The sequence below is a fragment of the Phocoena phocoena genome, chromosome 8 (assembly GCF_963924675.1).
Source record: "Phocoena phocoena chromosome 8, mPhoPho1.1, whole genome shotgun sequence".
Classification (NCBI taxonomy): Eukaryota; Metazoa; Chordata; class Mammalia; order Artiodactyla; family Phocoenidae; genus Phocoena; species Phocoena phocoena.
In genome coordinates, this window is record NC_089226.1 from 71,131,045 (window position 1) to 71,155,773 (window position 24,729).

Below are 24,729 nucleotides of genomic sequence, written 5' to 3' on the forward strand. Positions count from 1 at the left end.
TGCTACCACATGGATGAACCTTGGAAACGTGATGCTAAGTGAAAGAAGCCGGACACAAAGTGCCACATCCTGTATAATTTCATTCATAGGAACCGTCCAGAATAGATTAAGTCCATAAAGACGGGAAGTAGATTAGTCGTTGGCTAGCGCAGGGGTAGAAAGTTGGGGTTGGGGTGGGGAGTGACTGTAAATGGGTACCGGGTTGCTTTGGGGGCTTGATGGAAATGTTACACAACTGACTGGGGGGATGGTTACCCAACTCTGTGAATGTGCTAAAAAAAAAAAAAAAAAAAAAAATCAGTGAATTACATACTTTAAAATAGTGAATTTTAGGGGCTTCCCTGGTGGCGCAGCGGTTGAGAGTCTGCCTGCCGATGCAGGGGACACGGGTTCGTGCCCCGGTCAGGGAGGATCCCACATGCTTCGGAGTGGCTGGGCCCGTGGGCCACGGCCGCTGGGCCTGCGCGTCCGGAGCCTGTGCTCCGCAACAGGAGAGGCCACAAGAGTGAGAGGCCCGCATACCGAAAAAAAAAAAAAAAAATTATAAAAAAAAAAAAAAAAAAAAAAAAAATAGTGAATTTTATGGTATGTGAATTACATGATAAAGCTGTTATTTTTTTTTTAAAGTACGATGGGAAAAAAGGCAGGCTATACAACCATGTGCAAGCTCTGAGAAGCTACACCCAAACCACCAGGGAAGAGGCCCTAGAAAGAGGTGAGCAAGGTCTGCTGTGATTAAAGGGTCGTGGGCACCTTTTAATCGAGTTGTGTAAACATCAGATATGGTATTCTTTTTAAAAAAATTATCATGGTCCCACCCCATGGACTTGAAAAGGAAGGCTCCACACCCCTATCTCCTTTCCAGGTACATCGCTGGCCTCAATTGGAAGAGTTCTCACGTGTGTGATATTTATGGACCACTGCTCCTGGATACATCCCCACAGGGCTGGGCAGTGAGCAGGTTCTCAATACATGTACGCTGAATAAATAAAGGACCAATCACATAAAATTCCCTGATCAAATACTACCTAACAGGCATAACAACAGACGTCTGAAGCCTCCCTCCTAAGGGGAGCTCACACTCTCATACTCTCTCCACCCTTCCAACGCCAGTGCACATCCTCAGGGCTGATAAGCAAATAACAGGCTTAATGCTCAGCTCCCCACTAAAGAAGGAGTGTCCTAAAACAGACATGTTACTGAGCTAACAGGATTCTCTCTAGAGCTGAGGTCCCCAAGCAGAGTGTTTGGGAACAGGTGAAGAAGGACCATGGGGTTAAGATCATCTCTCCCTCTCTCTCTCTTTCCTCCCCTGGCAGTCTACCTGGCGTACTTCTACCTGTCAGTTCACAATCCTGCCCCCATTTTGCCTGTCACCTCAACGTGTAAGAGAAGAGCAGAGAGAAGCAGAGGCCAGAGAACTTCAATCCAAGGACGATGGAATTTCAGAACTTAACGACAAGGTGAAGGAAGCTTTTGGGGAACACGAGAGTGGGGTTTCATACCTGTATCCTCACATCACACCGAGCAGGAAGGCTCCAATGTACTACATTCAGCGAAGGCTTGAACTCACTGTCCAGATGTAGGGACACCTACACGTAGCCTCACCTCTCACTGACTCTCAGGGTTACCTGGAAGTTCTCTTACCCTCTGGTTTCCCTGCTTGGGTGGCCATGAGGATCTTCATAAATAAAGCTACTCATCTTTACTCAAAAGGCTATGGGTTTTCTCACAGCCAACCCTGGCTAAAGAGGGGTGAGTTTCCAAGCCCCACTGCTGAGAATTTGCATATGGGGCTGCAAGCCTATCTCCAGCGTCAATGATTTATTCAGGACTCTAACAGCTTGCCTGGCCTAGAATTACACCAAAGCAGTTAGCACAGAGCCGGCTCAAAGAAAGGCTTTGTGAGCTTCCCGGGTCATTGTGGCACTCAGGGAAAGCATGAGCAATGCCACTAGGCTAGGTGGAAATCAAGCTGCAGGGACCAGGCTTCAGACTGGCCTACCTCCTAGTGACTTATTGGGCTAAGTTCTCTAGGAAGTCCGTGACAAGACCTATACGTGGCACCCATTTGTTTTTTGGAGGGAAAAAAGGATCCTGGGCCTGCTGTATGTTACATTACCACGAAGTAAGGCACAGTAGAAATACAAATAGCCAATAATCATAAAAAAAGATGTTTAACCTACTAGTAATTAAATGAACGCAAATAAAAACATGATGTCCTTTTTCAGCACGCAGACTGGCAAAAACTAAGAAGACCGATAACATCAAGTGTTGGCAAGGATGTGGGTAAACAGGTTCAGTACTCTCATGCACTATGGGTGGGAGGGCAAATGAGTGCAGCCTTTTAGAGGGTGATTTGGCGGTATCTGCCAACATTTAAGATGTACACTCAAGTCAACCCAACAAGTCCACTCCTAGGAGCCTATCTTAGATAAATGCTCATAAACAAGCTCTAAAGGCAGTTACATAGATGCTCACTGTGATACGATTTATGAAAGCAAAACACTGCAAATAACTTAAATGCCCATCAGAAGAGGAATGGCTAAATAAAGTATGGGATATCCACACACTATGAAATCTGTAGCATCAAGACCAACAATGTCTAATACAATTTCTGAGATCATGTAAATCTTCCATAATCTGTGCTGTCCAATACAGAAAGCCACTAGCCACATGAAATAATTCTGGTGTGGCTAAGGAATATATTTTTAATTTAGTTAATTTTAATTAATTTATGTTTAAATTTAAATAGCTACCATACAGGGCAGCATAAACTTGGCGGTATCTTTCTTGGAAAGATTTCCATTACATACAGTTATGACAAAAAAAGCAAGTTACCAAACAATGTGTAAGTATGATTCCTGTTTAAGTAAGCCCAACTCCCTCCCCCAAATAAATTATATGATACTATGTACGTGCATACGTTTGGAAATGCACAGAAAATGGTCTGGAAGGCAACACTGCAAACCGATGGCACTGATTACATGCTGGGAAGGTGAGGGACTGGGCAGAGAAGGGAAGGAGGGAGGAGGAGCTTGTGTGTCCTGTTTTAGTTTTACTTCTCATTGTTTGGACTTTCCAGGGAGATGCATTTATGTGTTTTCTGTGTAATTAAAGAAACATAAGGAATGAAAAGCTAAAAAAAAAATTATGGCTGAAATTAATGTGGATGGTTGAAGTCCAAGAAGATAAGTCTAATCAGACCGAACAGTTCAAGGAACTAGTAACTAGAAACAATTGTTTAAAGGACTTTGCCAACAATATTCACCTATTTATTTTCAAGCCACTATGCTAAATACTGGGGATACAAAAAGAAGAGGAAAATGTTAGCTCAAATGAAGGGAAATTATGGGAAAAACCCAACAGCCACAGGAGACAGACAAGTTCTGCGTGACCTCACAGGCCAACCCTGAACTACAGGCAAGGGTCTCCTCCACGTGCTCCTAGACCAGGTTCTCTGGGACCAGCTCTAAAGCGCTGAGTGGAGGTGAGTGGAAGCATAGCAGGGCCTGGGAAAAGCCTCCTAGTCCACAAACCTAAACCTCCTCCTGAATTCCTTCAGTTTTCTGGGGCGATGCTGATGTGAAGAGAGTCAACACATTCATTAAGTCACTTGAATGAAGAGGCTTGGCTAGAACTAGTTCATCAATTAGCAAGCCTGGCCCCCAGACTGGTCCAACTGGCTGCCTTGTACACAAGAACCCTCAGTTAATGCTTGCTGAATTCAAATAAATAGAATTTATGTCAGGGTCCTGAAAGAAGAGATACAGATCTGAAGTTAGGTTCAAAAGCAGGCTATTTTCCATTTTCAAAACTTTGAGTGTGGGGGAGAAGCCTGGTTGGGCACCCAATGGGGGAACACTGGCAGCTGGAGGACCCAACCTGGAAGAAGGAAAACCACACAGGGCCTTTCTTCCTCTCAGCTTTGGAGGCAGAGGTAGCTATCAACGGGGCAGCCTGGTTTTAGGGCAGAGAAGGCAGGGCTCTAAGGCTGCCTTTCCTGAGTGAGGCAGGGGCCACAGCAATGGGTATCACCCCACCTGGCCTGAATTCACACTACTGATCAGGTGAAGGCTTGATAACATCTATCCTCAGGAGTCCGGGAGGGAAGGAGGCGGGGCTTCCTGCTGCTAAGTGAGTAGCTAGGAACCCAAGGCAGGGCCAAGAACCAGGAACACGGATCACCCTCAAGTATCTGCAAGGTTAGGTCACTACTGTCTCCCCTTGGGGCTGTTTCCCCAAATGATCAGTAGTAAAACCCTTAGAAAAATGCCCAGGAGCTTGTCTTTGAGAGCAAAGAGGCAGGGGGAGCTGAGGCGAGGCTTCTCACGACAGCCTGGCTGGGGCAAGGGTTCCCCAAGGGAGCTCTTGGGGTGGTGAGCAGGCTGAGTCCAGGTGCAAAAAGAGAAGGCCCCTGAGTAGGGCTAACATCCCCCACAGGTGAAGACTCCAAGAAGAAATCAGAGCTCAGAAGGGATGAAGAACCCTTGGGTCACCTGGAAAAAAAAGGCTCTTCTGTGTTGCTCCTGCAGGGTCTGCTTCAGCTGCTCCACATCTCTCTCTAACTTCAGGTATTCATTCCAGGCATTTTCCATCTCCTGTTGGCCAAGGAAATGCTTCTGATTCTTCGTTATGCCACGCCCACCCCTCAGAAGGCCCCATGAGCACCTGTGCTCCTGACCACTGCTGACCCGACAGGGGAAGAGGGAAGGGGAGCCTGGTGGGTCTCAGGCAGGCCTGGGGAGAGAGACAGGCCACCTGCACCGTCCCCTCTCCCACCCTTGGGAATGCTTTGGTTCCCAGCTCTGGCAGAAAGGGCCTGTACCACATCAGACAGACAAATAAAAGAGTGGAAATTCTGACGTCTCAGAGTTAACTGTGCACAGATCAGGGGAACAGTCTTGCAGGCTGCTCTCAAACATCTGACCCCTTGGGTGTCGCTGTAGCCACCCAGGAGTCACTGGCAGAAAGCACCTTAAGGCACCGGTAGAGACAAGGTAAGCTACTGTTAGGAGGCAGCCTGGAGGCGTTCTCCTATGCCAAGACTCTCGCCCCCGGCCACCAACTCCACTACAGCTTGGGAGGTGAGAAAAGCAGCCCCCTGGCCAGCCCATGCTGGGGAGGGCAGGGGAGCGTCTGCCACCCTCCACACCATCTACGCACAGTGGACTCTCTGGAGAGCTCTGCCCGGATGTGGACAAGGTCCTCCTGCAGCAGCCTCTGCTGGTAGGCAATCTTCTCCAGGTGCTGGGGCTGGTCTCGGTACTGCTCCATCTGTCTGTGCAACACCTCCAGCACGGATTCCAGCTGATCCTGCACCAGACAGACCGGGGCCAAAGAGCAAGAGAATGGCAGAACATTCCCAGGAGGCCGTCCCCTCCAACCCCGCCCCGCCACGCCAGGAACTAAGCAAACCTGCTGGATCTAACCGAGGCTGAAGGGGCCAGGGGCCAGGGGCCAGGGGCCAGCACCCAGCACCCAGCTAGGGGCCTGAGAGTCAAGGCCTCTGATTCCAGCTCTGACTCTGCTGGGTGGCCTCCTGGGACAAATCACCTAACAGCTCTGTGCCTGTTTCCTCATCTATAAACTGGGCATTAGGCCATCCACTCCTTAGGGGATAAACTATGAGGCTAAATCAAAGAACAGATGGAAAACTCTCTAAGCACTTGAATAAAAAGGCCATGTTATTTATACACCTTGAGCGTCACAAATATAATGCCTTGTTAAAATGCGGAAAAGAAAAAATTCACACAAGTGTCTAAGAGACCAAACATCAGTGGCTACCAGCCTATTCCTCCCCTCCCAACCAGACTTGCTTCCCCTATGGCCCAGATCCTTAGAGGAAAGGAGCTTTAGGAAGTGAGAGCCTCTGCCCTGCTATGACTCTGGCCACTTTCTCCAAGGCAGCCCCCGCTTCCCTGGGGTTCAGGAGCCTGGGGTCATCACTGCAAGCCAGTGGAGCCGTCCTCTCCCAGGCTCACCTCACAGGGCTTCCAGGGAGAGGTGGGGGTGGCCCAGAGCAGAATTAAGGTCAGGGAGGTAGTACTTGGAATAAGTAGGCTGAGGTCTCCCTGTAAGGTTTCCTCTGGGTTCAGACAGAAACCCCACAAGAAATACCCTTTAAATTCAAAGACATTGTTCTGGATAAACAGACATCTGTTGTCCAGTACTAACATGAGAGTCCAGTCTATACTGAGGAAACACAGGATGACAAAACCCCTGCCACCCAGCCCAAGACTACGCAAAACCGATACATACTTTGTTCTCCTTAAGGGCTCGTATCTTGTCTTCCAAGTCCTGGAGGATCCTGTCTTGTTCACAGAAGATGCTCAGTTTAACCTGTGAACAAGAACAGGTTGGAGAGGGCCTGGGATGATGAGAAAAGGCCATGGCCTTGGAGCATGATCCAAAAGCCTTTGGCTACAGATCCATCCAAACCCTGCCTGAAGCTGCCCACCCTGGGTCTGGAGGCAGCAGGCAGGTGAGGGGTCAGCCCGTTACTCTGCTCACTCACGTCAATGTCACTCTCGGCAATCTTCACTGGCCTCAGACTTCGGTCCTTGAGAAGATCCCGGCCTGTCATCTGGGAGGTGAACAATTTAAAGGAGGTTTAACCACGGGGTTTGGAATCAGAAGCCAAGAAGGAAAGTTACCCCTACAACGGACAGGTGTGGAAGTCTCGTCAGTGGCAGGTAGGGTCACGGCACGGAAAGGGCAAAAACTTGGGCAATACCTGCTTTATTTTTATGCTTATTTCATTTCAGGGAAAAAAGAAAACCTTTTTGAGATCTTTTAGTAGTACTTGTAAATTTCTCAAATTGAAGAAAACACAGACTTTCAAGTTACAGTATCATCAACTGTAAAGGCTTAAATTTGCCCCAAGTGAGTTCAGTATGAATCGTGGAAGATTCGCCACTGATAAGAGAGTTTTGCTACTAAACCTGGGGTTAAACATAATTAACATAAGTCCACGACCCCGCCCAGTGCAATAGGATGGGTGGACCAAGAAGAACTAGCAAATCCCTTGGGCATCGTTGAGCCTTACTTCAAGGAAGTCTGCACAGCCCACCTCCCCATGACTAAGATCAGCCTTCCTCACTCTTCTGCTATTTGGGAAGAGGATCTGGCCAAGAGAAGAAAACTGGATTGCTCCTGGCTGAGGTTTTCAACTGATCCCTGAATGGCTGTACTTGCAATACAAGTTACGAGCTACCCTGTCCTCTCAAGAAAGGAAACCACAAAGCAGTCGACAAAAATCACCCAAACTTAGAAGCCAGTGGAATTTCACAACATTTGCCATCTTTCCCTAGACCCAGCGTGGGCGACACGTTGCCCATCTCTCACTGACACCTTCACGAAGTTAAACACTTAATGCTTTTAGTCCGTGTTTTCATTTCCTCCAAATCTCCTTCTTCGTCAAAAACTGTGCAGGGGCAGGGGAACCGTTTTCACAGATGTACCCCCATGGCCAAACCATGGTCAGGGATGGCCAGTTCAAACGTGCCCCTTGTAGGGGAGGCCGTCTGGCTGAACTCCATTTTGCAAATCTGCCCAGAGAAATGGAGGATGGAGCTAGCCATAGCAGAGTCACTATGCAAAGGGTTCCAGTATGGAGGGACACACAGCTGCTGGAGAAATGGTCCTCGCTTTCTCCCTACTCCATTTAGTTTGTGAGTGTGAATCAGAAGCAGAGATATATTAGCAAACATTCCCCTCAAAACTCAAGCCGACCATGTGCCCAAATCCAAAGGTCAAGGGAGAAGCCCTCTCCACGCCTTGAGCTGAAGGCTGAGCCTGGTCTGCAGACCTGCCCCCACTCATTCCCCTGCTCCCTTTGGTGGCACAGTAGAGGACAGGGACCACAGTCTTCTTTATCTTGGTAAAGTCAGCCCCGAACAGAAGGCCTGGCACACTGGAATGCACTCGGCAAATTGCTTATTGCCTCACAGGTAGGTGAAAGGGAAATACATGTAGGTCAGTCCTAGAAAAAGTAGAACTCCAGCCAAATTCTGCTCTTCAAACTGGCAAAGTATGTGTACATACAACCATACACACAGTCACAGAACACACTGACCACAGCAACAATCCACAAAAAATGCTGGCTCCTGCAAGGGTAGGGGGCGCAGTGTGGGAAGCGAGGAAGGGGAATTAATCCTGGTGAACCACCAACACCAGGCAGGTGTTGAATTTCCCAGGCAGGACTTGGGACCCTAGCAGGTAGCGGTTGGGGCGTCTCCACTCTGTGTCACAGTCCTTTGCCAAAGTGAGGGGCCGTAAGCTTGTCTACTCTCCAAGGGGCTGACCCTTGCCTCGCTTCCTAGGAAGAAATCATTTTCAAATTGAGATAATTCTCTGGGGACTTCTCCTGTTAGCAAAACTCTTCCCTTTATGTCACTGAAGCTTCTTCCAGGTGATATGTTTTTGATACTGAAATAGCTAGGCAGAGAGTCTAACTGAGCAACGCCTCATTTATCCAGCACCATCAGGCGAGGAATGAGGTATTTCTGCACAAAAAGCGCACTTTCAGAAAGCTGTCCTTTAAACTTTTTGATGGAAAGCTTTCTAAAAGTATGTCCTTTACTACCTTCACAGAACACTGAATATAAATTCAACCTTTTGGGGGATGGATCAGAGTCATTACAAAAATCAGTAATATAGAATTCCTTAGGAGTTCGTGATTAGGACTGTTTGCCTATCTAGCTAAATGCTCCCCAATTTCTGCGCTTTCATTTCCATTTCAGATTGACTTATAATGTTTCTTCTCTCTCTCAGGATATGAGCACTCCCTCTTTCCTAAGAAGTAACTTTGTCTTTGTCCCCTTTTAATGTGCTGCTTTTAAGGTGCTATGAATTAGGAGTTCAAATGACTGAGCCTACGAGGATTAGAAACTCAGCAGAAGGGACACACTTGCTGCTCTTCCCTGTCTCCCTCCCTCCATCTGGGTTTGGTACCCATCAAGGGACATCCTCCCACCCCTTGCGTCTGCCACTATTATGGGCCTTAGTAGATGATCTGTTGTCTCCCCTCACTTGACAATAACCTAATTAGGAGGGACTGTGGGGACTGTGATGTATTTTCTCTGTACCCTCAAAGCCCAGCCCAGGGCCCGGCGTGAGAAGCGTTTGCTTAGTGAGTCTGTGAATGTGACAAAACGAGGTAAGCTGGCTGTGCTCAGGGCCTGAGACCTCTTTCTGTGGAGTAAAGGTCACAGGGTTTAGAGCAGGGGCTTCGTGACAGTGTTTACACAACTCACAGGCCCTTGAAGCTTCTGAATTTAGCTTTGTTCCAGAGAGCTGAGGCTTCTAAGAAACAGCCACAAACAGTATATTACATCTCATTTTCCTTTTAAAATTGCACATTTGTGATAGCAATGTTTAAATCCATTCAAAACATCAACTATGGGTCCCTAGCAGCTCTGTCACCAGAAAAAGTGAAAGTTAGTGGGCACTCATCCATTTGAAAGAGCCTCCACATCGGAAAGCAATTAAAGGCCTCCCAGGCATCTTACTCCCCTCCAGCACACCCCAAGACACCTATATGCAGGGCTCAAGATGACTGGACACAGCTCCTGCTTTCCAACCTGCAGCCTCCCTTGGAATGCTATAAAAGCTGGCCACGTTTCAGGCACTACCTCTGCATCTCTCAAAGGGTGGATGGTGGGGAGGTGGGCGTTTTGTTCTAGTCCAGCTCCAGAATGTTTTCAAACATCAACACCCTGCCCTGAAGAAGAGCCACCCTAATCCCAGGGCCACGGTGGAATCTCAGGACACCCCAGCTCCTCCAAGGTGCCCAGGAACTGCTGCTCCCTCCCAAGGAACCCAGGCTCTAGGGCAGCCCTCACCATGAAGGCAGACGAGCGAGAATGGGGACACAACACAAGCTGGTGGCAAGCTAGGCAAGCCCCACCCACCCCCCCGCCCCCAATGGCAGCACAAAAGATGGAGTCACAAAACACTACGGATGAGAGGCTCAGCCTGGTGCACCAGCCAAAACGCTGAGGGAGCTTCAATAGACAGAAAATAAACCGAAATGACTCGCGGGAAGCCTGGAGGCGGTCAGGAGAGCCCCTGGTGAAGCAAGTGATGGAGTCGGCACTGAGCCAGAAGCAATGGAATGGCCCCGCCTGGAGATACAGATCAGATCATCTTACGCTTCTCCTGGGCCGACAGCCCTGTGCTGACTTCTTCAGCACTTTGTAAAGCACGTTGATCAAAGGTTCATTATTTTTTATCTGTTCCAAACAAAAAGGCAAATACAACAAATCGTAACAGGTAAGACATCAAATGACATTTGAAGGAGCCAGAATTTGGGGAACTGGCAAGGGGAAACCTTAAGGAGGATGTGCGTCGTGCAGTTCAAATGAGTGTGTCTCAGTCTGGTTATGCGGCTTCCCAGCCGGTGGACCTTTCCAGACTTCAGTTCCCTCATCCGTAAATGGCGGACCATAAGAGCTGCCTGAAGGACCTTCGTGCAGGCTAGTTTACGTGAGAGTGCTGATTCCAGTGCCCATGTCCTTCCTGGTTCTGCCACAGAAGGCAAGAGGGGACTGCTTCTTCCCCTCTCCTCCCCCCATCACATACTGTAAGATACTGAATCTGTAGTTTAGAGTGGAGCCATGCATTAGTCTCAGCCCCACCCACCTTTGGTCCCTCAGACCCTCGCCTCCACACCTAAACCACTATGTCTTACCCATGATGCCAAATGCTTCCTGCTCCTTTGAGAAGGAACCGTCCCCACCCACTAAGACACTGGACCTCAACCCTGCCTCCACCACCGAGATCACCCAGGACCTTTAAAAGACTGATGCCTGAGTCCCACTCCAAGAAAACTTGGATGTAATTGGCCTGGGGTGGGGCCTAGGCACTGGGATTCTTTAAAAGCCCTCCTGGGTGAGTCTGATGTGCAGCCAGGAGTGGGAATCACTCCACTGAAAAATGGTTCTCACACTTGAGCATGCTTCAGAATCATCTGGAGGGCTGTGAATATACACACTTGCTGGGCCCCACCTCCAAAGGTTCTCACTGGGCAGCTCTGAGGTGGGAGCCAAGACTGCTCATTTCTAACAGAGCCCCAGGAATTGCTGACACTGTTCATCTAGGATCACACTTCGAGGACCACTGCTTTTAAACCATGTTTCTCAGCCATACCTACACATTAGAACACCTAGGGAGTGTCTTTCTTAAAGAGTAATACCTGGGTATTACCAATTAAATCAAAGTCTCTAAGGGGTAAGACCCAAGCATCCATATTCACTGCTCTAGTTCATGACCAGCGTTAACAATCTCTCTTCAGAATAAAAGACCTCTGCTTACTGTACACAAGAATCACCCCAGAGCTTGATTTTAAAAACACAGAATTCTGGGCATCATTTCCAGTGGTTCTAATTCAACAGAACCCTCCAGATCTGCAATTTCTTTTTTTTTTTTTGCGGTACGCGGGCCTCTAACTGTTGTGGCCTCTCCCGTTGCGGAGCACAGGCTCCGGACACGCAGGCTCAGCGGCCATGGCTCACGGGCCCAGCCTCTCCGCGGCATGTGGGTTCTTCCCGGACCGGGGCACGAACCCGTGTCCCCTGCATCCGCACGCGGACTCTCAACCACTGCGCCACCAGGGAAGCCCCAGATCTGCAATTTGATATCAAGCTCCCAGATCATTCTGAGATAGATGGTGTTCCAGACCATGACTTAAGAACTCTGCTCCAGAATCTAACTGGAAACAGACTCTGAACAGAGAAGCCTAGATCTCAGGCTCTGTCAGGAAAAGTCCAAAGGCCAGGCACCTGGAGCCACTGATGACGTTCCTCACTAGGGACAATCTGCTCCACCTAAAAGGCACCACCTGTGTAGTTGCAGGTGCCCTTCCCCCACCTCACTTTACCAGCTGTGCTTCCCAGATGCATAAAAACAATTCAAGCCGTAAACAACAGCGAAACTTCACACCCCCTTTTCAGACCTGGCTCCGGTGTAGGGTTCTGAAGAGCAGAACATTAATGCCAGAAATACAACTCAGCGAATGCAACTTCAGGGCAGATGAGGTACATGGCACACGGAAGAAAGGAGGCAGGTGTGAAGTTGGTCACAGGGTTCGAATCTCAGCTGCATACCTTTGCAGAAGTTACCTCCCTGATACACGGGTTCCTGATTAGTAAGGTGGGGATAATAATTCTTATTTGCTCAAAGGTGCCGAGAGGATTAAGTGAGATAATGAACAACGGGTGCCCCACAACTGCCAGGCAAGGACAGATGCTCAATCGGCGTGAAACCCTTTCCACCCTGGCACTGCCAAGTAAAATGCCAGGAAAGTAAGCATTTCCAAAGAGGACACCAACACAGAGCATCTTCTAAGAGAGTGGAGTCTGCTTTTATTTGCTCATTCGGCACCCCAGCAGGAATGCTCACTTCAGGAGACCAAGCTCCATAACATGTGGGCAAACACCACCAAGGGGTTCTGGAACCCAAGCATCAGCTGAAGGAGGTGGAGGGGACATGGGCTCTGGATCCTTAAGTCTGCGGCCTTTGGGACAGGGACGCGGGGGACCCTGTGCCAACCTGGTGGGGGCAGGGAGACCATCCTTCTCCAGAGAGGCTTACCTCTCCCCACAAGGACCCAGGAGGGACCTCTCACAAGAAGCTGGTCACAGCGGGGCTGTGCTCGGCGCCATCTCCATGACCAGGCTGGGCTACACTGCCCATTCAGTTGTGTCTTCCGAGGCCCTCGTCTCAGGGACCCCACTGGGCTCGCGGCAGCTCATCTTGTCTAGCACGTCACAGGATCTCAAGAGTCAACGGGCCTGAGGGTTTTCCTGATCCAGTCACATCCCACTCAGTGCTCACCTGGCCTCAGCTGTGCCGCAGTGATGGGGAGGTCACTGTGACCTGTGGTGGCCCTTTTAGATAAGTCTTTCTTCTACTCAGCTAAAACCTGTCTACTTGTAGCTGTGATCCACTTGTTTTAATCGCCCCTCAGAGCCACGGAAGACACATGGTAACGTTTTAAAGCTTTATAGACTGTCTCTATGTCTTGCCTGCATTGCCCCTTCCTCCTTCAACCGACCACACTGTAGCTGTGCTGCCTGCTGCTGTGTTTCTTGTTTCTGCCCAGTCTGCTTTCCATTAGGGAATCCCCCACCCTTCACTCCACAGGGAGGCTCGGCTGGGATGAAGCCAACCTGAGTGTGCAAGTGGCCACGTTTCTTCCCTGGCCGTGTGGAAAGTAGAACAGTTGGTGGCATGGCCTGAGCTCCTGGAACACAAGCCCTGGCTACGTGAACCAGTATATTCCCCTTGTGGCTCAGCAGGCTGATCTGGGTTTCGGATACCTGCCAACAAAAGCATCCCGCCTAATACACTCCTCAGCCACAGTTCTTGCAGCCCCTCATCACCTCTCCTTTGATTCCAGCCCTTCCCTTGTCTGGATCCTGAAGTGAAACGTCCATCTGGGAACTCTACACCCCAGCTGGGTCTGAGTAGAGCAGGCCCACTGCCTCCCTGATTTGGAGGGAAGCCTGTCTCTTGGAGGGAGGCCAAGGTGATGTCAGCCTTTCTGAATGATGACTCACACACAACACAAACCCCAGCATCTTTTCCCACCCATGTTGCTGGTAAGCCAAGTGTCTCTCACCTGCTGGTGCTGTTATTGGGGGACTGGTTCTCTAAGAGGAGCTTAGCAACTGAAGTAGCAGCTATAAGACCAGGGAAATTCTGGTATCAACACAGCTGTTTTTCAAGATAAACAGCGACAACTTCCAATCACTAGTTAATGATTTGGTCACATACGGCTCCTAGTTGGTGAAACACCCCAAGGATGCAACCTTGTCTCTATCACAGCATAAATATTTCCTGGCAGAAAGACCCCAGTTCAGCTCCACAAAAAACTTAATACCTTTGGGTTCACAGTAGTAGAAGCAGCATCGTAAGAGCGGCTGGGAGGCAGGGTGATTAAGAGCACCAGCTTCAGAGTCAGCGCTGCTCCCAAGTACTGGCTCCCCCGTAACTACTAACATGGCTTTGGGAGAGTCATTTACTTCTTTGAGCCTCAGTCAGTGAAAAAAAGATAACACCACCTCCCTTATAGGGCTACTGCCGCGGGTACATAATTTAACAGAAGTAAAACATGGTGACTGACACACATTTTGCCCTCTTTGGTTATTCCGCTTCTGTTGGCGGTCAGGACACAGACTCCTGGCTCTACTCTGCTATCCTATGCCTCAGTTTTTCTCTCTCCCTAAATCCCTTTTATTGAGCTCAAGTTCTATAATCTTTAAATAAAACCAAGCTGAGCTGGATCTTCTCTCCGGGACCACCTGTGAGGTTGGCTCTCTCACACCAACGGGAATCAGAAGACACCTATTTCCTCCTATTTCCTGTCGCTCTGGCTCAGGCACTTTATGAAGTCCCCTCGCACCGTGCACCAAGCACTCTGAAGAGTGTTTTCTGGTACACCTGTGCTGCTGTGAGCCACGCCTCTCCCACAGGCCTAGGTACATCGGGGATGCTCTACAAATACTTCTGTGTCACCTGCATGGCCCTGGGCATGGTGAGGCCAGGGAACAGGGACATGGTGGTACACAGGGCAGGTGGAGGCCGGGGGCTGCTCCAGGTCAGATGGGGGAGGTGGGCATGGTGGAAGGACCTACCCGGTTCAGAGCGCAGGAGGGAGGGCTGGGCTGCATATCTGGCCCACACCACCACGTCTGGGCACTGAGCCCTGACTACCACACTCACTCACTCATGCTCTACGTGACCTGAATACCACGTAAGCTAGAAAACGTCCTGGTTTGGAGAGAACCCTCCTTGTTTTGCTCATGTCTGAAAGCCAAGCCTGACTTTTCTTCACTGCACCTTCCTTCCTAAAGCCTAGAAAGACTCCGGAACCTGGACAATCTGTCCCCACTTTTCCAGCCACACCACCCTCACCCTGGCTCTCCCTGGCTCCCACAGTTCCCTTCCCTTTAACGTCAACCAACCTAAAGCCTTGGCTCTGCAAGGCTCTGGACACACGCCACCTCCTTCCCAGCACTGCAGCCACAGTCATCTTCACTATCTCAGCTCTGAGCACTGGGCCAGACAAATCTTTATACGCTCATTGCAAAAAAGTCTGTGTTATTTCAGGATGCTTTCTTTCCCCGACCCAGAACATCTGGAAGTTTCTCAAGGCCAGAGAGCCTCGATTTTTCTCTTCCATCCCCCCTAGCTTCTCCAGAGCTGGATACAGCACAAGTGCTCATTACCAGATACATTAAGTTAACTGAGGGATTCCTAACCAAAGGTGTTGATCTTGCCTCAGAGGGGGGAGGCCCCTCCTCTGCTGCCTTAGGACCTAATGTTCATACCCCTGCTTCTACAAGGCTGTATGATAATCCCCAAGTTAAAAATATCTCAAGCCAGGTACACTGGGGACCGAGGGAGGCATGTCCCCCGCCGCAGTCACCTGGGTGTCCTCCCGCAGGGCCCTCTGCCCGCCCTCTCACACCCGCAGTTAATTAAAGGTCACGTTCCTTCAGTCTTAAGTCATGGCTCAGGCATAAGAAGTGCTTTTCACAGTGGGAGCTTTCAGAGAGCTGTGGGAACAGAACAGTAGCAGCTCTCTTCCAGGCAGAATGCCTCTCGCTTCTCTAGCAGCTTTCCCAGCTCTGTCTGTGCTGTGGAGGCTGATTTAGAGCCTGAACGTCATCACCTACAGGGTGGGGCCCGACGTTCATCTCCTAAACACGGATGGGAGGGATGGGCGACTCCGGTACCCCTCAGAGCCACGTGATTCCATGTGGCACTTGCTCCCCCCACTACAAAACCAGACAATCCACAAAACTGCTTGTGCCTGAAAACACACATCAGCGGCACCCTGTGAACCAAACCCATCCCAGCCCCACTGGAGGCTCTGAAGAAGCAACTGGTTATCATATGGAGGAACCTTGTGCTTCTAACCAAGGACAGGAAGAAAGCAAGATCTCGTGCCCTCATTCTGCAAGCCAGAGACCTTACAGCAGAATTCACAAGAAACTGAGAAGAGCCCAGAGTCTGAGGCTACAAGAAATAAGACTCTTCTAAAAGGTACAAACTTCCAGTTATAAAATAAATAAATCATGAGGATGGAATGTACAGCATAGTGACTACAGTTAACAATACTGTACTGCATATTTGAATGCTGCTAAGAGTAGATCTTAAAAGTGCTCATCATAAGGAAAAAAAGAATTCGTAACCAAGAATGGTGATGGATGTTAATTAGATTTGTGATCATCTCCCAATAGATACAAATATCATTATGTCGTACACCCGGAACTAATACAATGTTATATGTCAATTAGATTCAATTTAAAAATGAAATTTCCAAAGGCCACAGCAACCAAAGAAAAAAATCAAAAACCCCAAAACAAAAAATCCCCCTTCTGATTCAGACAGGAGACATCTTCATTTGAAACCCAGATTTGTTAAGACCTGCAAGGCCTTTGGCTTTGGGGCTGGTCTCCAATGAGGCTGACACTCTCAGAAAGGTAAGTGTCCCAGGACAGCAAGACCCCTGAGGCCACTCACCTTTAGGTCCAGGTACTCCAGGTCTTTCTTCAGCTGGAGGTAGGTATCGTCAGCCTTCAAATGAAGCAGAGAGAGAAAAAAGCCAGTGATGAACACCAAAGGTGTCCACAACTCGGCTTCACGTGTGACCCATTTACACCTGTGCAGCTTCGGGGACAAGAGACCACAGCAGACCAACACATCCAGGCCACAGAGGAAGCACAAATGTCTCGCTGCAGCTCAGAGCTCTCTCAGCACAGTGGATCTCACAGGTCTACCATGTGGGGAAAGCCAGCTTGTTCCCACCATTGGCTGGGGACAGTTTGATGAGGAGGAGGGAGACAGCACACATCCCACCAGAGGACCAGGCCAGCAGAGCAGCTGAGGCGGAGGCAAGCTCCTGAGACAGAACGAGAGAGGTCTACCTGGAAGAGGACATGCCACGCTCCAAACCTTTGCACTGGGCCACTTCACACGCATGAAGGAAAATGACCCCCTGATGGGTGCGGATGGATGCCTGGAAGAGGCATGGAGATGACCTAGGTGACCCGAGGAGGTTCCCTTCTGACCTTGGGTTCTAGAACGATAAGCACCAGGAGCTGCAGAAAGTTTCCTGGAAGTTTTGGCTCCGTTTGCTGAGCATGGAGCCAAGGTGGCTGGGTCAGGAGCTAGATAAGGAAGGTCCAGGCAGACCTGTCTGCTTGTGTCATCTCTGACAGTCTGTTGAGTTCTTCAGTATAATTACCAGAAACAGTGAGAATAAAGAAAAGACTCTTTGATTTCCTAGAACTTGTGCTTCCTATGTAATGGATCACAGAAGCTAACTGTGAGGGAGAGGGGCTACAAAAGCTTAAGAAGAACAGTCCGGGCACTTTCTCAGCCAACTAAGAGGCCTCTCAGCAAGCCAAAGCAAGCCAGGGCTAGGAAGGTGGTCCGAGTTTAGAGCGCTGATGTAAAACAAACAAAAATAAATAATGCAAAACGTTCAGGCAGTGCTTTTAAGCATGAGAAGGCCTGAAGGAGCACTGCCAGGGACACCAGTGGTTTGCAAGATCTTATTTCTGTCCCTAAACTGTCTCCTTACCCATCCCTACTTCCTCAATCAGCCCAGTCCTGCAGTAAGAGGGACAGAGCAATGTTACTAAAAATCACCCAAATTCACAAATTAGGATTTTTGCATGTGCTCCCTTATATTCATTTTTCCAAATACATTTCCTGTATCTCTCAGGTCCCACTAAAATAGGACAGGTAAGGATAGTGACAATTCCCTCAACCTCCTCATCTGTCCTCTGCCTACTTCTGTGCAGCTCGGGGGACCAGGCTCGTGTGGGCCAGCATCTTCTTTAAGATGCTCGGGATGCCCAGGAGAACGACTGTCTGGCTACTCCTCGAGGAGCTTGCCTGCAACCCCTCATGTCTTGGAAACAGTTTAGAACACTGTGCCAGACAGGACCTGGAATCTGGCTCCAGCCTGCAGGCCACTAGCTGAGGGATCCTGGGCAAGTCACTTTCCCACCTGTCCTCCCTAACCTCTCCCAGGCTACTGTGAAATTCACTGAGACAAGGGGTGTGAAGATGCTCTGACAGTCAGCAGGGCACTATCCAGATGAGAGGGCACCATGCCTTCTCCCTCCAGGCTGACACACACCTCTCAGCATCCCAAGGAGGACCCAAGGTGGCAACAAGGATGACAGCTAGCACAGCCCTTGGACGTGACCACACACCAGCCTGGCAGTCATTACTCACAGGCAGAGAAGCCACAGTTCAGGTCCCTCACACCACATGCAGCCTCCTCCCCAGCAACAGGGGCGTGGGCCCCACGATGGCTGCACAGTGTCTGGCAGTAGCATCCAGTAGCAAACAGGCAGGAACAAGGGAGAGAGCCAGACAGCAGGACAGACTAGAGCACGGGCACGAGGGAGCACAGGCCAGCATGTCACTCCCCTGTCCCCGGGGCGGCCCCCAGCCCTGAGAGAGCCCACCGGCGCTGACCTGGCAGCTGGGAAAGGTCAGCTCGTGCTGCAGTAACTGGCTGATGGCGAAATTTCGCACCCTGGCCAACTTGGCCTGGTGCCGCCGTAACCGGGTGAGAAGCAGTGAGAGCTCCTCCAGCTGCAGGTGTGTAGACACATCATGAGGAAATTAGGCACCGCAGGAGCACGACGCTGTAATTACTCTTCACCCCGGTGCCGGCACAGCATTGATACGACACCATTAGGTAATTATTGCATTAATTCTGTCATTAGGACAAGTAAAGGCACTGGCAGAAAAGGGGCTGCAGGAAGTAGTTTTTATCAGGAAACAGCCACCAGCAGTGCAACCTCACCCAGACTTAAGTTTTGAAGACAGTGAACTAATCAAAGCAAAGACCAGGAAGAAAGGAGAGGAGCTAACCGGAGAAAAAGGCAGGTGGCTGGAAAATGCTGCAGACAAAATGCTGCCCAAAAGAGAATAAACACCACAGTCGCCTCCACTTCCCCCGCCACCCCCACCCCCACCCCCACCCCCTGCTCTTCCGCTGACCTCAGGAGGTCCCAATGCCAGCGGGATGGGCCTGAGCAAGTCATTCGACCTCTGAGTCTCAGTTTCCTCATCTCTAAAATGGGGATTGCATCTGACTGGCTCAGGGGAGAACTCTGATGAGATTAGCCCTTTGAAAGCTGGATAAGATCAGTCGCCTGGAGGGGGAGAGGAGGTGCTGCTTACCGATTTTCCATGTAAACTGGGAGCACTGACAGTGTGGGTCATGTAACCCATGGAGGGCATGGAGCGTCGGTCCAGATGAGAGGAGTTCTGCAGAAGGGGAGACATGGTCACACCGAGAGCAGGGCGTGGAGGGGGGCGGGGGCCAGAGCCTCTGCCACTCACTATCAGGGCAGCCAAGCACATGGCGTGGCACCTCTCTCAGCCTCTTCATCCGTCAAATTGGGATACACATCTTTCTCACCAGGTTATGACAATGACAAACTGTGAGAGCCCCTCTGGATTTAAAACTTAAGTCAGGTTATTATAAATAACTGAACTAGTTAAACACAGACATCTTTCCCTGCCTTCCAAGCTGCAAGGAAGCAGACTTCTAGTTGTGTGACCCTGTGCAAGTAACTTCATCCCTTAATGCCTAAGAGTTCTCACGTGTGAAATGGGCATACGGGTATCCCCTGCTTTACAGAAGTTCGCTTTATGCCACTTTGATTTTACAAAAGACCCACCTTTAGCACCTGATAACCGAAATCCAAAGGGGATTTTCACTTTCACAGAAAATGTAATTGCTTCTTCGCTTTATGCCACTTTGGCTTACTAAAGGTTTCACAGTAACACTCTACCTTCAGATAGCGGGGGAAACCTGAAATAATAGCACCTACCTCATAGGGGTGTTGTAAGAATTAAAGCCTTTAGCGCTACACCCGGCGCTAAAGTACAGTACTACGTAAGTGTTACCTATCATTTTCCTACATTGCTCAAGTTTGTGTTCAAACCATGTGAGGCTCCTAACGCCCTAATGCTGGGCCCCAGCAGCCTGGCAGGGCGTCCGGAGTCTCACCTTGGTGGTGTGGCCCCATGTCTTCCTGGGAGAACCGCTCAGTGAGATGTCCACACTCCTCCTCCGGTCCGGTGGCCTCACAGTGACCCTCTCTGCTGGCGTGTGTGGCCGCCGGGGTGGGAAGGACCTCAGGGTTCCCGGGGGAGGGATGTCCGAGGGAGATGGAGGCACAGAGATGGAGCGGGGCACCTCTAGCATGCTCCTGCTTCGGCCCTGGTCGGTGAACTCTGGGGAACCGGCACAGATGGGCGCCGTGGGGCTGCCGTGCCGGAACTGCTGGCGTTGCTGCCACTCGTAGAGCTGCCACACGGTGCCATCCCGGTGTGCCCGGCGCTCCTCACTCGACATCTTCAGGTGGCTGGCTCGGTCCTGCGCGTACTTGTAGTCACTCGGCAGGTTGCGGGGAGGGGGTGAAGAGCCTCCTGAGGGGTGTCGGCTGCTCCTGGGAAGAGTCTGGTAGTTTTCTGGGAAGGACAGGGATTGGCTGGGACCGTGGCGAGGAAGGGTCTGGTCCAGGGGCAGGCTGAGGAGAAAGGAGAACACAGGTAAGAGGACCAGCAAGGGGTCTGCTGGGCTTCTGGAAACACAGCTAGGCAAAGCCACAAAGCCAGGCACGTGAGAGAGCCCTGTATGAACCCCAAAGAACAATCAACGCAGACACCCAGGACTTCAGTCACTTCTTCCCTTTGCAGAGGATTCCTAAACCACCTTATCCATCAACGTTGGAGGGTCAACCCCCCTACCAGGCCGACTTGGCTGCCCCACTTCAAGTGCAGCGTGATTAAACCTGCCTCTCCCTCTTGCCATCAGTCAGCTTTTCCATCAGGCGTGCATATCTCTAGGAGATGCCTCGTGATTCTCCCGGTCACCAAGATGTTCCCCAGCACCAAGCCCCGGAGGTTCTTAAAGGAAGTGGCTGGCATCAGTTCCTTTCTTTCCCTATTACTTTAATCCAGATCCTGATTAACTACCTCCACCCGGACAACTCTGAGACCTTCCTAACTAGTTTCCATGCTGTACAGAGTCAACTGCTTGGATATAATCACTCCTGTGCTTCAAAACCATCAATGGCTCCCTAATGCTTATGAAATAAAATCTAACCCCTTTCTCCTGATACTCTCAGCTCTCTAGCACCTGACCTCAACCCACCTTCCCTTCCTGCTGTTTTCTCACTGCTCCTCCTACCCGGGCCAGGATCAAACTGGGGCAAGTTGGCCGTCAAGGGTCCAACATTTAAGGAGGCACCCCCCTCTCAGGTGTACCCCTGCACTTGCTGGAGCCTGAGTGTGAGGGCCTCACCCTAATCTTGCCTGGCCTCCTACACACTTGGACAACTTTCTGCAGTAGAAAAAGCAGAGGAAGTCTGACCTAGGGTTGAATCCACTGGCTGTGTGACCTTAGGCAGCTTACCTGACTGCTCTGAGCCTCAGCTTCCTTACCTATAACATGAGGACAGAGCTACCTCCCTCCTAAGGCTGCCCTGAAGAATACATGAGACAGGAAGAGAACACAGGCTCCTTGCCTGACACACAGGCAGTACCTTCACCAGTGGGTGCTCCCTTCCCACTTCTCTCTCCTTACTCTCATAATACTGTTCCTCCTTCCCCTACCTGTATGGGCTCACCTTACCCTATCACCAAATCTCACTCATTCTCCAGGACACTGTCCCATGCCTCTTCCACAGAGGCCTTCTGCAATGCCACAGCCCTCAGGGTTCCTGCCCTGCTCTGACCTAGTTACTGTATAGTCTGTAACTTTTCCAAGGTCCTGTATTGATGTAACCTTTTCCTACCCGTAAGCTGTCTCTTCCCCAGACAAGCTGTAAATCCTTGCTGCACAGCAACTGTGTCTTACACTCTGCGGTGTTGTCCGCGGCCTGAGAAAGTGCTGACACATGACCAGCCCTTCAACAAATACTCCAGCACACAAAAGCCGGATAGGATGGTGAAAACTACTACCGACCAGCCATCTTATTTTCTGAAAGAAAAATTCAGCAAGGGCCAACTACAGTTTTATTAAGCTTTAAAAGTCTAACCTGAGAGGCAGCAGGATGTAAAACGGACAGGTTCTGGAGCCAGGCCTGGGCTGGAATCCTGACTCTGCCTTTACCTATCAACTTTATCTAACAAATCTTTATACAGCGGCGCTCACCAGACCTTGTTCTAAGCTCGAAGTGTAGTCCAGCAGCATCAGCACCACCTGGGAGCTTGTCAGAAATGCAGGTTATCAGGCCCCACCTGAAATCAGGAACCCTGGAGGTGGGGCCCAGCCACCTGTGGTTTAACAAGCCCTCCAGGCGGTTGATGTTTGAGAAGTGCTGTTCTAATTGTTTTTTAACTCATTGTATCACTCTCCTTACTGTAAAATGGGGCTACTAAGAACCATTTAATAGATTGTTGTGAGGGTTAAAAGTAGTTGTCATTCAAAAAATGGGGGCTTTCTTCTCCTTTTTTATCGTTATCTTTGCAATTACGGGAAGTAATTTTAAGATCTCTTCAGCTTGCCCAGCTTGTCTCCTTGCCACCAGGTGGCAGGGTTTGCTATGGATTTCCCAGAGTCAGAGGGGAATGTGTCTCTGAGGAAGGGGCAGTGCCTGAACCCTCAAACAGCAGTGGTGGCACTGGCAGAAACCAGGCTGGGGGCTTCCCCCGGGGAGTTCATGACTTTACTAACCATTGCTCATTCTGCCTGAAGCAAAATGCAAACGAGGCAAAGCACGTCCCCAAAGACCCCAGTGCAATGGTGAGTCCTGGTGCCAGAGGCCAAACCACAGTAACCAACGGATGGTGGAGGGAGGGACACAGGAGGTAGGGTTGTAAGACGAGGTAAAGGTCACCCTGGAGCAGGCAGGAACGCGCAGAGCAGCTCTGTCCTAAGAGCAGATCCATTTGCTGGCCCCCAACCCCAGCTTTATCCAAAAGAAGGCTCGAGGTCTCCTGCCCTCAAATCCCGCTGTGCCACGGGGGGGCTCCCTTTCCAAAAGGCACCTATATATTCTGATGTAGCCCCTATAAAATGGTCATATCGAAACGTGAAATCAAGTTTTATAACCAATTACTTACGCAGCAGGCAGTCCTTACCTGAGCTTCCACATCGGTTGTGCAGGACCTTCCATGTTTTACTCTGTTCCTCGTGGTAATGTTTGCATCCCTGACTCAACACCCACCCCTGCCATTATATTTTACAAGTATGCATTACTTTAAACACCGGGGAAAAAATGGAAGGCTAGAATTTCGAAACAACCTCATAGAATGTGGTAAGATTCTAAGGGTGTATCAGTCTGTCCTTGCAAACCATCATTCTAAAGGAGTTTTAAAAAGTGAAATATAATATACATCTCCAAGCACTAAAAGAACAATTAGAAATAATTCCCTATGTGGTCTAGAGCCGAGAATATGAGATCATATTACAGTTCAAATAACCCTCCTTCCAATTTAGCACAGTCTCAATCATACACGGAGCGGGGATATCCCTCTTCTGTACTATCAACAGGAGGTTCCTTTATTGAACAGCCAGAACTACTTATTACTTGACTGTGAGAAATTACAAACACACCTTTAAGGAAAAAAAAAAGATAACTCTGATATGCAATATGCTACAAGTGAACGATCCGACGTGGAGCACTCGGCTTACGCAGAGGCTGACGGCTTTCTTCTCAAAGGGTCGTCTTCAAGCCCTCACGTTTACTTTTCAGCCCCCTGAGAACTATTTCTATCATTAGACTGAGATTCCTCTTACTGAGTGCTCAGTGACCTCCAAGGCCAACAAACTGTTTTCATTTGGACCTAATGTCTCCCTGCCCCTTAGATAAGAAGGGCTCGAACTCCCCCCTCACATCCTAGGGACAGTCCGACGCCTTCCCCAACCACCTCTTATCTCCTTGCAGTTGACTTCTCATCCTTTAGCTCCCCATGTGCCCCCAGCCCTCATTATGTGTAGCAGAATAACGTAGGTCTGTGGGCTGCCAGAGTTATGTAGAGACATTTCACAACCACAACTTATGACTTACATAACTTACAACTTATACCAGCGGTACGGCTTTGCAAAGTCCTTTCTGCACCCCTGCCACGAAGGGTTTCTCAATGGCCATGCCTTCCTTCTGGTTCCCTTTGGCCTTCCCCTCGCATTACTCTGCCTCCTGACTTAACTTCAAAATTCTAGTTCTATTAAGAAGGTCTACTCATCTAAGCCCATCAAGAAGCTCAGTGGAACCAAAGGCCTCTGCTACTGAGCATGAGACTAGCAGAGAGACCCTGACCTTCCAGATTCTCCTTCCGTGGTACCCAGCCTCCTTAGAAGGCACCACATCCAGGGAGCAGTCTCCTGCTGCCCACTGGACTCCTTCCGAATGAAACTTCCCTCACCACACTCCGGTTTTCCTCCTCCATCTTCTGCTAGACTTCTTTATGCAGACTCTGCTTTTGCCCACCCCCTTGGACTGGAGATCCTCAGGGTTCTGCCTTTGGCCCTCTGCTATTGTTCTAAGCTAGTTATTCTCAACCCTGATTACATGTTAGAATCACCAGGGGTAGGGGGCGGTTTTGAAAACTCCTGATGTCCAGGCTGAAATTCGGATCATCAGAATCAGATTTTCCAGCATGGGACCCAGGCCTCAGTAAATGTCAAACCTCTCTCATATACTGGTATCACCTGGAGAGCTTTTAAAACAGACTGAT

The 24,729-nt window shown here is 49.9% G+C and overlaps 1 protein-coding gene across 2 annotated transcripts in view; it reads right to left on the reverse strand.

The window, feature by feature from the left end:
• PLEKHA7 (pleckstrin homology domain containing A7) overlaps positions 1-24,729 on the reverse strand; it is a 209,812-nt gene that overhangs the window by 17,916 nt on the left and 167,167 nt on the right. For both annotated transcript variants that reach the window (XM_065882149.1, XM_065882148.1), the window contains exons 11-17: positions 20,054-20,576; positions 19,219-19,305; positions 16,534-16,587; positions 6,518-6,586; positions 6,262-6,342; positions 5,167-5,316; positions 4,500-4,601 (exon numbers count right to left, since the gene is read on the reverse strand). In XM_065882149.1, the coding sequence (XP_065738221.1) occupies positions 4,500-4,601; positions 5,167-5,316; positions 6,262-6,342; positions 6,518-6,586; positions 16,534-16,587; positions 19,219-19,305; positions 20,054-20,576 (1,066 nt within the window). The remainder of the gene's footprint in view (positions 1-4,499; positions 4,602-5,166; positions 5,317-6,261; positions 6,343-6,517; positions 6,587-16,533; positions 16,588-19,218; positions 19,306-20,053; positions 20,577-24,729) is intronic.